At 42.2% G+C, this 14,260-nt stretch overlaps 1 protein-coding gene across 1 annotated transcript; it reads left to right on the top strand.

The window, feature by feature from the left end:
• Nucleotides 1-355: 355 nt before the first annotated feature.
• On the top strand, nt 356-13,662 carry LOC133949163 (sodium- and chloride-dependent betaine transporter-like). The gene is made up of 16 exons (XM_062383365.1): nt 356-410; nt 1,887-2,087; nt 2,575-2,709; nt 3,303-3,443; nt 3,609-3,714; nt 4,406-4,459; nt 5,130-5,256; nt 5,501-5,635; nt 7,779-7,882; nt 7,969-8,093; nt 8,717-8,829; nt 8,909-9,046; nt 9,580-9,682; nt 11,990-12,090; nt 12,277-12,423; nt 12,521-13,662. Exons 2-16 carry the CDS (start codon nt 1,898-1,900, stop codon nt 12,686-12,688), a joined length of 1,887 nt encoding a protein of 628 aa, XP_062239349.1. The 5' UTR covers nt 356-410; nt 1,887-1,897; the 3' UTR covers nt 12,689-13,662.
• The last annotated feature ends 598 nt before the right edge of the window (nt 13,663-14,260 follow it).

The following is a 14,260-nucleotide window of genomic DNA, read 5'->3' as shown; positions in this document are numbered from 1 at the left end:
ATTGATTTCTGAAGAGGGAGGATCAACAATCGATAACAGTCCAGTTCAGTGACGGGATCTTGTGTTTCCTGCTTTCTGGTAGTTAATTGATCCCAACAAGATGTGACACATAAACTCTTCCCATCTTTTATCTCGGCAATCTCTTTATTATGCCCCCCCCCCCCCCCCCTTACCCTATTCAACGTGATGCCCTGGAAACCTTACACATTAATGCATCTGTATAGATAACCTAATGACAATAATGAGAACGTCTCTCAACAGAGCGGATGTTTCTGGGAGAGTGTGTGTGTGTGTGTGTGTGCGTGTGTCACAGACGGCAGGACACTCCCTCTTTTCAAACTTTTCTTTTTTCCAAGTTCACTCAGTCGAATTTCATTGAGGGAGCACGCTGCAAGCTGCAAGCTGCACGGGTGAGTCCTTCTTCTCTTTGTGTCAGAGGCTAGACATGTTTTTAATAATGTATTACAATGTCTTAGGAGTGAATTGCATGTTGCAGCCTGGTTGGTTTTGTCACAGCCTCTTTCTTCTGGAGCTGATTCAACCAGACTCCGTGCTGTGCGAACTGCTGTGAGAACTATGAGCACCTCTGCAGCGCGCCCTACCGGTGCAAAAACTAATATTATAACCGAACCAATGTTTTAAACTTATCTCTTTGATGGCGGAGCAGTAAACAAATCGCTCTTTCGCCGTAGACAGGGGTTTGCAACCCGAGGCTGGGCAGCAGCGGGCGGGTCTTCAGCTCCTCTGCAGCAGCTCCCTGAACGGACGGAGAGCACACACACACACACACACACACACACACACACACACACACACACACACACACACACACACACACACACACACACACACACACACACACACACAGACAGGCCCCCGGACTCCGCCCCCCGCACAGTTCACTCTCTCAGAGACACACATGGTGAGATCAGATCTCGTTCACGTGGGTCAGCCGGTCAGGGACAAACAAGAGACGGTGTTCAAAAACAAGTTGAAAAGAAAGTATGATGACGCCTGTCTTGCTCTTGGGTTCACAGTCAATGGGGAAGGACATGAGGAGAGACCAGTGTGTAATGTATGTCTGAAAACTCTATGAGACCCAACAAATTAAAAAGACTTAGAAACAAAAACTTAAAAAATTAAGAACTTCCCTGACCTGCCATCAAAAACCATGAGCCTCCTTGAGCTTATCTCTATTATGTATGCAGGATCTATCTCTGCTCTCAGGATTGTATTTAATGTGTCAGTCACTGTGGCTCAAGCAGAGAGGAGCTTTTCAAAACTGAAGACATACCTTAGGTCAATCATGTCTCAGGAACGCCTGACTGGCCTTGCTGTCATCAGTATCAATCACTCAATAGGGGAGCAGATTTCATATGTTGAGATTATTGATGATTTTGTATCAAGGAAGGCCAGAAAGGTTAAGTTTTAGTTTTAGTTTGTGTTTTCTGTTCTTAGTGCAATAGTGTAATAATTCGATTTTCTTAAGTGTGTTTTTACACGTGTGTTTATTTATTCTATATAGTATTTGTATATTATTCTTAATATTTTATATTATTGTATCTCTGCTCTTGTTATATGCATATTTTTGCCACTTTTATGTTGTAACTCATACTGTGTTACAACAGAATTGTGTGCATTGAGTCTCTTAAGTGTGTTATTCAAATGTTCTATTGAAGGATTTGTGCAATTGAGAAATTTAAGTTTCTCTTTCAGTTATATTGTTAAAATAAATAAAAAAAGGGCGCAATTCCATGTAGAACCGCCACTGACCAACGGAAATGCTTCTGTTACATCTCTGCAAATAAAGTGCACGGGTCTAAGAGAGCCCTGGGAGACCTGGCTGGCATTTTCACTCCAGTGTTTATTATGTGTGCATGAAACAGAGTGAGAGACCATGACTGAGGAAAAAGCCAGGGAACCAAGTGCTGCAGGAGTAGGTCCAGATGAGGGGCCACGTGAAGAGCAGCTTCCTCCGAGGGGGAAGTGGGCCAACAGCAAGGAGTATCTACTCTCCATGACTGGTGGAATCATTGGCGTTGGGAACTTGTGGCTATTTCCTTTTGCGTGCTACCAACATGGAGGAGGTGAGACGCAAGCTTCTTTTTTTTTGCTGGCTGAGGTTAGTGTAATAGCTTTGCATTGATTTAACATGCAAATAGGCTTCGGTGATTGTACTGCAACAATAACTATCGCAATATAATTTTCATCAATAGCAATATAACACAAGTTCCCTATATATGGGGAAGTAATGCTCATGCAATTGGTACAGCACATACCTCCACATGATTTAGTAGGTTATGTTTTCACTTCTGTCCGTTCGTTCGTTTGTTGTTTGTTTGATTGTGACCAGGATTACGTAAAAACTACAAAACTAATTTCCATTCTGCGAACTAACTAACAACAAATGGACAAAGTTTCCATTGTTGTCATCATAGTCAACATTTCATCAGGTCACATTTTAGTTAGATTCTTCTGTAAAGATTCTGCTCCCCCCTCAGAAACTTAATATGTGATTCATTCCATGCCGGTGGAACCCCTTCCTCACGAGTCTTCATCTTTGTCTCCCTCCAGCTGCTTTTCTCATCCCTTACTTTCTGTGCCTCCTATTCATCGGCGGCCCTCTCTTCCTACTGGAGACGGCGTTGGGCCAGTACACCAACGAGGGTGCAGTCACAGCCTGGAGGAAGATATGTCCCATGTTCGAGGGTAAAAAACATGCTAGCACGCATTTTTGGGGGATTGCACAATTAGTCCATTGATACAACAGGAAATGGATGGTTTTCATTGTTTTCAAAATTGGTTTTGGAGCTGTGTGAAGTCCTTGCACGCTCTTAAAGATCATGACTTACTTTTCATGAACCAACAATATAGAGATCACAGTTTTATTTTCGAGTATTTAAACCTTGCAGAGCTGTTTTCTGAGGAAAGTATAGGAGCCCGTCTTTGAGTTTATTCAGTGGTCTGCTTTTAGATTCTCTGCAGGAGTTCAGCAGCAGCTCAACCCTCAACAATAGCTGACTTGTACATCCTCAGTCATGCTTGTGTCAGGCTAAGTTGCTAAGGGCAGAGGAATTACTGATCCTGAATGTAAGGGAACATTTCATTGATTGTGCAATCTTCCGTTGGTTTATTGTTCCCATCAAATGCCTGTGATGTCCAACCCAATTGAACCAGAGAACGAATGTATGCACCAGTGTTGGAGAACTGGGAACTAGTCAGCCCTATGGAGTTACGAGTGTTGCATAACACGGCAGAAGATGACTTTCACTAACTGCGTGAAAACCCATTGTGTCCTGCAGGGATTGGGATAGCGTCCCAAGTGATTGTGTTCTATATGAACAGCTACTTCATCGTTATATTGGCCTGGAACATCTTCTACCTGATTCACTCCTTCAAAAGCCCCCTGCCCTGGTCTACTTGTGACAACGAGTGGAACTCTGGTAAGACGCCATCGCCAAGGCATGCTGCCTTGTTTATGCACATCTGTATTTGATCAGCAGCATGGAATTCAACACACATAACGACGAAATCTCATCAGCATATTTTATTGTTTGACGTACGCACCATTTGTCTCACTGTGATCTCCCTCTCCTCTGCCTTTGTAGAGTTATGTCACAGTCCGGTCAACGTGATCGCAAACACCCACCTGTTTTCCACCAACACCAGCTGGTCGTTCCTAAACAACCTCACCTTGCCTGATGACTATGACTTGTAAGTTGTATCTTTACCATTGAGCTGTTTGTGGAACAGGCTGAATTCGTAGTGGAAATTCATCATGTTGATGTGATACATAAGAAAATTGTAAGGTTTATGAGATGAGTCTCAGCCTCCATGGTTTAAACTGCTGTGGGAAACACACCGACTTTTATGAGTTCGGAGCAGGAGGTTCTTGTATATGCTTCTCTAATAGAACTAACGCTAACTTAACTTGGGTTAAAGGTTTGCAAAATAAATAGAGAAAAAACAAATAAAGTGTCCCATTTTAGAGTCTGTTTAGCTCGGTAAATGTCCGATCCACCCACAGGGAGGAGGCAACCTATACTGCTGCCAGCCACCAGGGGGCCATATCACATCATCTATCTTTTAATAAGCTGTCAAAGGTATCTTGACGAGAGAAAATTCAAGTATCAGAGTCAAGATTGTTTTCCTTTGCTAAATCAATTAAACAGTAATTTAACGTGTATTGTTATGTGATTATTTTTTTACTTACAAATATCAATATTTGTATCCGCTTAATAAAAGCAGTATCACTCCTGTGTGTGCCTTCTCATATATCTATTGGCATTTCTTATAATGTTAAAGAATATAGATATGTAAATAATGGACTGCAATGAGCCTGAATAGTTTTTAACATTTCAAAAATGACTATTAATATTACTGTGACTTCAACTCACTTTTACAGCAATCTAACTGACGGATCAGAGTCGGAGAACACACCGGTGGAGGAGTTCTGGAGGTGAGCGAGACATCGGCTAGAACACTAATCTACTACTAACGTGACCTTAAAACAACAGTACTCCCCCCCCCCCCCCCCCCCCCCCTTCTCAGTGAGCTTCTCTTTAGACCAAACATTCTTCAGCAATCAGCTTCTCATGTTTCCCTGATACTGAGAGGCCATCTTTACTCTTGGGCTGCTGAGTGAGTGTGACGTAAATGGTTAGATGTCAGGGTGAACCTATAGCTCTATGACTATACAGCAGAAAAATGTGCCGGCGAGTACACGCATTGCTCATGGTTTCTTACATGCATTATATATCTGGATGAAAAAGAGGAGCAACTTGAAAAGACAACGAGAGTCGAGAGCTTTTGGGGATAAGGACACACATCACTTGCCTCGAACTATCTCATGCTGCATTCTTCTCTTGTTAAAGGCAAACTTTGGGAAATGTTGGAAACACAGCTGCTCTCCACATGTTAATCTCGTGAATTGGTGTGAGAACAGATACTGTGAAATCAATCCCAACAAACTATTGCCCCGCATAATGGGAACAATGTGTCCTCTTCTCCCTGCAGCCCTCTTCAATATAGATTGAAGCCATCCAAGTAAATCTGAGAACGATTATATCATCTGGATTTCACAAGAAAATATTTGCTGTTGTGTATTCATTTGTTGGTGTGATTGACAGGAATCGTGTGTTAAGAATGTCTGACGAGCTCTTGGGTAAGGTGCACTGGGACCTGGCTCTGTGTCTCCTGCTGGCCTGGGTCATATGTTACTTCTGCACATGGAAGGGAATCAAATCCATTGGAAAGGTGAGTGTTTGTTAATCTCTGCTTTAACTTCCAGGGACAAAGAATATGACGAAAGAAAAACAAGTCAAACTTTTTGCTTCTTTCTTTTAATTCAGAAATTTAGTTAAACACAATTTATGTAATGGGCCAACCCCAAATGGCACAGGGAAAAAGTGGGCATTAAAAGAGCCAGATCTCAATTCAGGATTGAGTTGTTGGAGACCAAAAACGGAGCAAAAAGTGATCTTATTTTGTGTTTTTGTAGGTAGTCTACTTCACAGCTACAGTCCCCTACCTGCTGCTGCTCATCCTCTTCTTCCGTGCAGTGACGCTCCCAGGAGCCTCACAGGGCCTGCTCTACTACCTCTATCCAGAATTTGGAAGACTCGCCAATCCATTTGTAAGATTCTCAGTGAAGCCATTTGGCTGCCATCTGAAATTGTAGTGTTGGGGCTGTGCAATTGCAACTCTCTCGGCTTCCTGCTCATCTCTCTGTTAGATTCCTCTGTTCAAACAGACCTTCCCCCCCTCCCCTCCCCCAGCCTTGACTCCTGTTTCCGATCCTAAGACGGGGACGTAGCAATAAAAGCAAACAGAGGCCCTTTCTCTGTGAGAATCTTGGCAAATAAATCAAACATGAACATCATCACTTGGGCAGGGACAGAATAACCTAACAGCAATATACGGTTATCTGTATGCCAGCTCAAAATATTGATATTTAGTTCTATAGTTTGGAATTTTGCCAGTTTATGGTTACTTTACATTGGAATGATGTCATTTTAGGACACTGACATGTTAGTGTGTTTGTTACGACTAAAGAGCCACGAAGATGCACTTTTTGTGTTATATTTTCCCTAAACTCTGGGAAAATGACACCTAATCTCAAAACTCAAATCCTGCCCTTTTTGCTCTTTAGGGTTTATTTGTATTCTTCTCCAGTTAAAAATATATCGGGATATAACGTTATGATTGTCTTGCAATATATCAATTATCCATGTATCGTGATATTAGCATTATCATGGGGCGTTTATTGAGTATCGTATTGGATCATGAATTGACCCTTAATATTCAGTCCTCTCCAGTGGGATTTACGCAAACACATTGTGAGAGTGTACTTGCATTATAAGTCATCATAACAAGGTTGAAACTGAAACGGGAATTGGCAATTAACCATTGTTGCAAAAGTTTCAACCTTTTTTTACATTCATAAAAAAAAACACCACACGGCATTGCATTCTTTCAAAAGAACAGGGGAAATTTTAGACTAGAGGGACAAGAGGGAGATGCGGCTTGCACAATGACTGCGTCTGTTTTATCCAGCAGTAGCAGCATAAAAATGTGGGGAGGTCCTACTTCCACAAACTGGATCATTAAAGCCGTCCGCAGCCTCCTCCCCCATCCCCCCTGCTGCTTCTCTCTCTTTTTCTCACAACACAACTCTCAGCTACTGGGATGTAAGGCGGTTTTAAGCCTGTGGAATTTTGTCTGTTGGGGCCAGGCAAGGGGGAGCATTTCCTCTTCCCATGCAGCCATGTTTTGCATACAAGCACACACATGTTTATATAAGGATTACTGTAAGAAGTGTGTGCATTAAATAAAGTAGATTTTTACGTCTGCAGTTTCTTTCCCAGACACTTTCAACTGGATTCCATTTTGTTTTGGCTGCAATCGCGGTCAGAAGACGAGCTGTGGCTGCGCTTATCAGTAGATGTAGTAAAAAGCTTTTCATAAAACTCTGAGCTTTCGGGAGAATCTTATTCTGTAACCATGGAAGCAAGCAAAAGGGAAGAGGTGAAAGCGGGGTTATGAGCAGAGTTGCACAATGTGAGATTGGTCTAAAAAAGCAGATCTGCTTCCTATAGCGTGCGTGAGTTCAGCGGACAGGCATCTGTTTTTCTCTTGAGCTGCAGAGGAAATCATAATGGAGCTCTGTCCCACATCTGTGGTCCGTGTCATGTGTGAATGTGGCTGCTTTTATCCATGTGTGAATATGCAATGCAGCCAACCAAGGGTAGTTTCTTCTTTGTCCAGTGTTGGAAGCAAAGGTCTTTAGCCTCAGGCTGAAGCCTCCATCCCTGGCCCGGATATGAGTCAGACCCGTCGCAGGGAGAGTAGGAGGAGCTTTGTGTTGCTTTGGAGCCTTTCCAATTTGTGTAGCGGTAAGTGTTCTGTCTCGTATAGTAAGACTCTCAGCCCTGTCGAGCCAATAATGTTTACCAGCTGTCCGCACCAGGGCCTGAAGACAGACAGTCGTGTAAACAATACTGCCTACACCCACAGACCTGAATGAACAAATGCAAATGTGGTTCACACACGTTATAAACTGATGAGTTTCATTTTCCGTTGCTGTGTTCCGTTGCTTAAACATTTTTTTATGCCTCAGCCAGCAGTCAGTGGCAAGAGGCATTAGGTTTCCGGGTTGTCTGTCCGTCCCATTCTTGTGAACATGATTGTTTTCAACACTTAAAGAGTTGTCATGTTCTGTGACTGTGTGTAACAAATAAAGTGATTCAAATCCCAAGTCAATTTCACGGCTTCTCCAGGCATGGGAGGCTGCAGTGATGTGTGTGTTGTACACCTACGCCACGTGTCAAGGGGTGCTGACCACTCTGGGAAGCTACAACCAGTACAACCGCAACTGCTACAGGTCGGGGGGGGCTTTACTCGCGCACCTCATCACATTCGCCATCTTTCATCAGTGGGCTTTTTGAGACTTGTCTTGTTCTGTTGCAGGGATTGCATGGCACTGTGCTGCCTGAACTGTGCGACTGGCATCTTTGCGGGTTTCATCGTGTTCTCAGTGTTTGGATTCCTGGCTCACGTGCAGGGAGTGGATATAAATGATGTTGCCACTTTTGGTGAGTTAACGTTGGAATCCCAAATCAGTTGCTATGCTTTTAACAATACATTGGAAAGCTGGCAGTGTTGCCAACTACATCCACAGTCCATAAGATGGCATCTTGTATTTAGAAACAGCTTAAAGGGTGTTTCACTTCAGTCACCTCGGCGAAAGGATTTTCTCAGGCATTAAAAATGATGTTGATCTTCTATGATATTTTCTTATATTTTAATGTTGTTTTTTTACATTAATGCTTTTTAATTGTTTGCCCTTCTTTTTCCCCCTTGTAACGATTTTGGAAAGCACCTCATGTATCTCTTTAGAATGTTGCTATACATTAATCAGTTTATATGCTATATAACTCAGGTTCAAGGCTATCTGGAGTACAGAAATCTGTATCCACACAAACCTCAGCTGCACATTAAAGATGGAGAATAAAAATGCAATATAAAAATCATAAAATAAGTTTAAATCATAGATGATTAACCAAGGCCAATAGCAGCTGAGACAAATTATTACCTGCATGCAGATAAACTGTATCTGGAGCCAGACAGAAACAATATTTTTGACCTTTTCCAGATTTCATGTCTGAAAACCTGCTTCAGTAGAGTAAAATAACCACAGACATTTTTGCCTTCATAGGTCCTGATTTGATCTTCAAAGGCTTTCCTTTGGCCCTGTCGTTGCTGCCTGGCTCAACTTTCTGGACCGTGCTCTTCTTCCTCATGGTCTTCCTCCTGGCCGTCGACTCTCAAGTCTGTAATGCCAAATACAAAATACAGTATCCCTGGATCATAGTCACAAAAATCTAATCATGAGGTTATATGCTCACAGTTTATGTTTACGGAGAGTCTAGCCACAGCCATCACAGACATGTTCCCACGTCACCTGAGGAGGCCTGGAGCGAGGGAGGTCCTGGTCCTGATCATTGCTGTTGTTTGCTTCCTACTGGGGCTGACGTTCATCACTGAGGTAAGTGCAAGGGCGATTCGGGGGCCCTAGCTAAACAGGACGAGGGGAGCCCGACTCCCAACCAACACATCATATACGTTCTAGCCTTTAACCAAGCCTCTAGAATTACTTAGCTTTTGGCAGAAAGCTAGGGGCAAGGTGCTTTTTTACTACGGTGTCGTCGCACCTCACCTTAGAAAGCCAATCAGACAATTAAAAGGCGTCCTCACAAAATTGTCATTGCCGTGGTCTTAACTAAAAAGCTAGTCATAAAAATAGAGTCATGCTAACATGATGAGTTCTGATGGTCAACACTGTCAACATTATTGGCTTCACACCGTTAGCATTGTCTTTGTGAGCATGTTAGCAGGCTGATATTAGCATTCAGCTCAAAGCCTTGGCTTCACTTAAAAAGTTGCCAGATTCCAGGAAAAAAACAAAACTGCAGAAAATGAAATATTATTGTTCAGACAGTGATGCAGAAGATGCTCTTTCTTGTACTTTCTGTGACCTTTTGCCTTTTCATTTATTTTTATTTCCTCCTCGTGCTTCAGGGAGGGATAGTCCCCTTTCGTATTGTTGACGATTATGGAGCCAATGGGAGCATTCTCCTCTCCATTTCCTTATTGGAGACCGTCATCATCGGCTGGGTGTACGGTACGTCAGGTCATCTTAGGTTTCTATCTCACAGTCATGTTGTGCAATAATACATTAAAAGTGACACCATAAAATGGTGTGCCTTTTGGCATTCAATAAATTTGGTCATCATAATAAATTATAAATATTTAAAATATTAATAATAAATCATAACTTGAATTGGTTAAAGTTACCTCGGGGCAACACCCTTCAAGGGAAGGGAAAAGATAGCCAATTTATTTGATTGAGTCTCATACAAGTACTAACTTCAAATTTGGAACTCTGATTAACAAATCAATTAATAACTATAATCAAATTTACCATCTAGATAGTTAGCTAAGTTGAAGGATATGTAGTTATTGACAGTGTAGAAGTTGGCAAAATTCACTTATGCAACATTAATGAAACAAACCTTTGTGAAAGAAAAACATTTATTATGAATATAATAAAGTATAAAAACGCAAATTACTAACAACGTACTAACTATCAAAGATGTGTATGTGTGTGTCTATGTAAATCAGGGGGCTCTCAAAATGACAACTGGCAAAAAGGGTACCACCCTAAAGAAACAGCCCCCTCCTCCTTTCGAAGTGGTTTTACGACAGGTAGCGGTGGAGGAGATAACTAGGTGGAGAGATATGCGTATGTCTGTGTGGATGCTAAGTTAGACAAAGATTGTAGACTGAAATGCAAAGAAAGACCGTGAAGAGCATTACAAACTAACCTTACTTTCGAATAACTTATAACCCAAAGTATCACAACACATATCAAACTCATAAACATCACACCGAATCGAATACACAGTCTTGCTTAGCCTAGTATAATTATTAAGCCCAGTTGTGTTACCCATCCATGGAAAAGGGAGGAAGGAAGTTGCAGTTCAGTTCGCAGTTCTGTGAAGTCTTCTGGCTGGTCATAAGGTTTCTGCCTTCGCAGTTCTGTTGAGCTGTGGGACTCATTTTCTGATTGGAGTTCTCCTGCAGGACATCGAGTTGCTACTAGGAGTTTGGTATGGCTAGGTTTGAGAGGAGGTTTCCTTGATGAGATGAGCTGGAAGCTGCACCTTTGCGCTTCTCTCGTTGGATGGCTGGCAGCCTTCCTCCTTGGACAGATTGTGGAAAGAGAGATAGAAGAGAGGGAGAAGTGGCCTTATATCGGCCCGGTGACTTCACAGGTCCTGGGCCGAGAGTGACCAATAGGAGGCTTTTCACACCTCTGTGTTAAGTTGAGGAATCCTGGGAGACTTGAGTTCCCTGTACTCTGGCTTTTTCCAGAACAATGGAACCTGTGGCATCCTGGGAGACTGAGTTCGGGAGGCTTGCTCCTGAACAAAGACCATGTGGTTTCAGGCTTTGACTACCCGTGAAGGCCGAAGTGAAGGCCTTTGGTTTGACAAAAACCATGTCCCAACAGTCATTACACATTTTTAGATTTTATTTATGTTGAGCTTTTGCAATTTTGATTGCTCTTTATTTATGGTATATTAATCCTAAACTTGCATATTTATGTAACACATTTCTCTTTAGCTAAAAGACTGTTTTGACTACAGCAACAAATTATATATATTCCACTAAATCATGTCTGCTAGTAACACCCATCAGTGAAAGATGACTACATCATTCAGATTATTCAATTAAATGGAACACGTCAGATGTTGTAATTGACCCCACCCCAGGGGGCAACATGTTAGATATACAAATTAACTTTTTCTGGAAATGGTAACAGACAATCCTGTGTCAACAAGGTACAAGGCAATAATAGGCAGAGTTTTATTGTAAAATGTCATTAACAATTGAATATTATTCGAGTCTCTTAAACAATGAGGAATGAAAATGAAATGGGATTATTGGGGAAGATTGAACAGCCCTAGTGGTTTTATATGCCACTGTCCATATCTTCATTCAGCCCTGGGATGAGTCCTCCACCTGCTGGACTAAACCTGCATCAGCACCTTGTGTGTTGGTTAAACGTGGAGCAGGCCTCATCTCTCCCAGAGTAACACAGACATAAAATGAATCGATGAATGTTTTGCCATCTCTATAAATGTGTTCTTTTTTTTAAATAACCCATATATTCCGCAGCGGCTTCCTTTTCCCCCTCTTTCACCTGTTTAGCCTTTCTTTCTGAACCCTTCAGAGCGAGTAAGTGCAGATGCGTCTTCACCCAAGTTTAAAATGAGGCCGTTCATTTCTGTGCTTCGCAAAGCCTCTAAATGAAAATCAGAATCTGCTGCCCCTTCTCTTTGGATCATATTCCCTGTGAAAACAACAATGTTGTTCCCTTTTTCGTTTTTTTGACCAACACCTCCTGTCCATTGCTGAAATTCAGGAGCGGACCGTTTCTACGACAACATTGAGGACATGATCGGGTATCGACCGAACCCCGTGATCAAGTACTGCTGGATGTTCATCACACCGTTCATCTCTGTGGTGAGTAGTATGGTGAAACCAAAACTAACCCAATCAGATATTAATAATAAAGACATGAAACTACATCGTATCCACACATATTTCTTTTCAAGTTGGAAGAACAATTGGTCCCTCACAACAAGCAGACCACACATTAAATTGTTTTTACAGCTAGACCTTCTAACTCGCACCTTTTCTGTCCCCTAGCTCTTGCTGCTGTTTAGACCGTTAACTCAATCCTTTTACTTGGAGCACGGCTCCAGACTTCAACCTTGGGACTCCATAGTCGGCTTTTTACTTTTCGTCACTCCGCTGATGTGCATCCCAGTGTTCATTTTTGTGGCGCTCTGGAGGGTGAGTGACTTCAAAACTCTTGCTATTAATGTGCGATAGATGTGTTTTGGTAATGAGGTTTTCAAATTGCGTTTATTTTCCTCCATTTTTAAAACAGAACCCCAATAACATGACCTCTCCGTCCAGCGACCTGCGTCAGGCGCGGCCCCACAAGCCTGTTCTCACGCTGTGTAAACGCGTCATCTTCAAGTCACAGGGGCCGCCCGTCGGGACCACGGACGAGAGACACGAGAAGATAATGATGGAGGAGCCCAGCGGGGTGTGATGGTTGTTGATGGCGCTTGTAGACCCGCAGGAAGTGATTGTGCATATAGGTGGTTTTGATGACTTTTACCAGTATGTGACAGGCAAACGACACATTCATCATTTGTAAAAGACGGGTACATTAAAGTGTAAAAAAGTATCTAAATGTATATATTACTCCACGTATAATCAAACACACTGTATTCATACTTACCCCTTTAATAACTGTTTTTCTGACGGTACTTGATGACGATGACTTGAATGTTTCACACGTGAACAACGCAGCCGGAGATTCGCCGCTCAGAAGCGTGAGGGGGCGGAGCAGCAGGAAGAGGCGGGGCGTGACATTAATCCTGCTTTTTCTTTTTCCTGGCATCTGCATTGTGTGAAATCAACCCACTCATTCACTAACCCCTCCTCCCTGCATAGGGACGTCTATGTAGAGGACTTTATATCGTGAGTTCCTCGGTGAAAGAAAGAAGCTGAAAACTCTTTTTTTTAAAATACCAAATTTATTGATTATGGTGTAATAAAAATCTTCTGCTGGTGGGATGACCCGTGATAACTGTAAAGTCTATTGAAAATGTCGCTATACATTTGGACGGCATCACAATATTGTAAACTCACTATAGTGTGGACTGCATCACTCCTCTCTAACTCCACCCTCCCAGATCGGTTCATTTTCTAAACCTTCAGCTCCACCTCCTTTAAATCACTTATTACCTCATGTATCAGACACATTAGTTATTGCAACATTTTACTTGTAATTTTAATGTGTTTAAAAAAAATCTGCAGGTTTGTTGGGGTCCGGGTGTCAGAATTAAAGTAATGTGAGGGATGGAGTGAACACAATTTTCCAGTAACTTTTGAATTCTCTTTTGTACGTGGGCAAAAACTTATTTTTTGATACTTTGTGAATTTGCATAAAATCTTCACTTCAGTGTCTGTGTGTGCAGATGGTGATGAACTCTATGCATCTCATTAAATCTCTGTTGGTTAAATATCCTGGTGCAGTTTGACTCTGTCCATATTGATTTCTGAAGAGGGAGGATCATCAATCGATAACAGTCCAGTGCAGTGGCGGGATCTCGTGTTTCCTGCTTTCTGGTAGTTAAACCCAAATTCCCAAATTTTCTTATTTGCAGAAAATAAATATATGAATCCTGCGTGACGGTGAAGAGGGAAGCGAGCTGTGAATGTGAGTGATGTCACAGGATGTGTGTGGTTTGGCGAACATGACGTTGCTCCCCATCATATTGCCAAGCTCAGTCATGTGTGTGTGATCCAACCCGGCATTCAATTAACAGCCAGTTCCGCCTGGTAGCCTCCCACCTCTCCTCAGCCCCCCCAACTCATCCTCAATGACCCCGTAGCTTGGAGAATGTCTGAGTTTAAAAATAAAAATAAAAAAGGGGCAAGTATGGGATTAAAATGTACAGCTTTTATTTTATATTTGATCTCAACAAGAAAACATGTGAAAGCTATTGGAGCCACTTGCAGCTTAATTTCCCTCAATTGATGCAGGAATGGCAGAGGGATCCTGTAAAGTGAACCCCTCCCATTTTGTACATTGACGGCCCTGTGCTGGTATTAG

The sequence above is a fragment of the Platichthys flesus genome, chromosome 23, assembly GCF_949316205.1.
Source record: "Platichthys flesus chromosome 23, fPlaFle2.1, whole genome shotgun sequence".
Lineage (NCBI taxonomy): Eukaryota > Metazoa > Chordata > Actinopteri > Pleuronectiformes > Pleuronectidae > Platichthys > Platichthys flesus.
Note: the sequence above shows the minus strand (reverse complement) of the source record. Positions and strands in the feature narration are given on the sequence as shown.

What these genes read in the sequence shown, in the direction of transcription:
- LOC133949163 (XM_062383365.1), top strand. Translation starts at nt 1,898, where the DNA reads ATGACTGAGGAAAAAGCCAGGGAACCAAGTGCTGCAGGAGTAGGTCCA. An exon ending in GAAGACTCGCCAATCCATTT is followed by an intron (nt 5,636 to 7,778) that starts GTAAGATTCTCA and finishes CGGCTTCTCCAG; the next exon opens with GCATGGGAGGCTGCAGTGAT. An exon ending in TACAACCGCAACTGCTACAG is followed by an intron (nt 7,883 to 7,968) that starts GTCGGGGGGGGC and finishes GTTCTGTTGCAG; the next exon opens with GGATTGCATGGCACTGTGCT.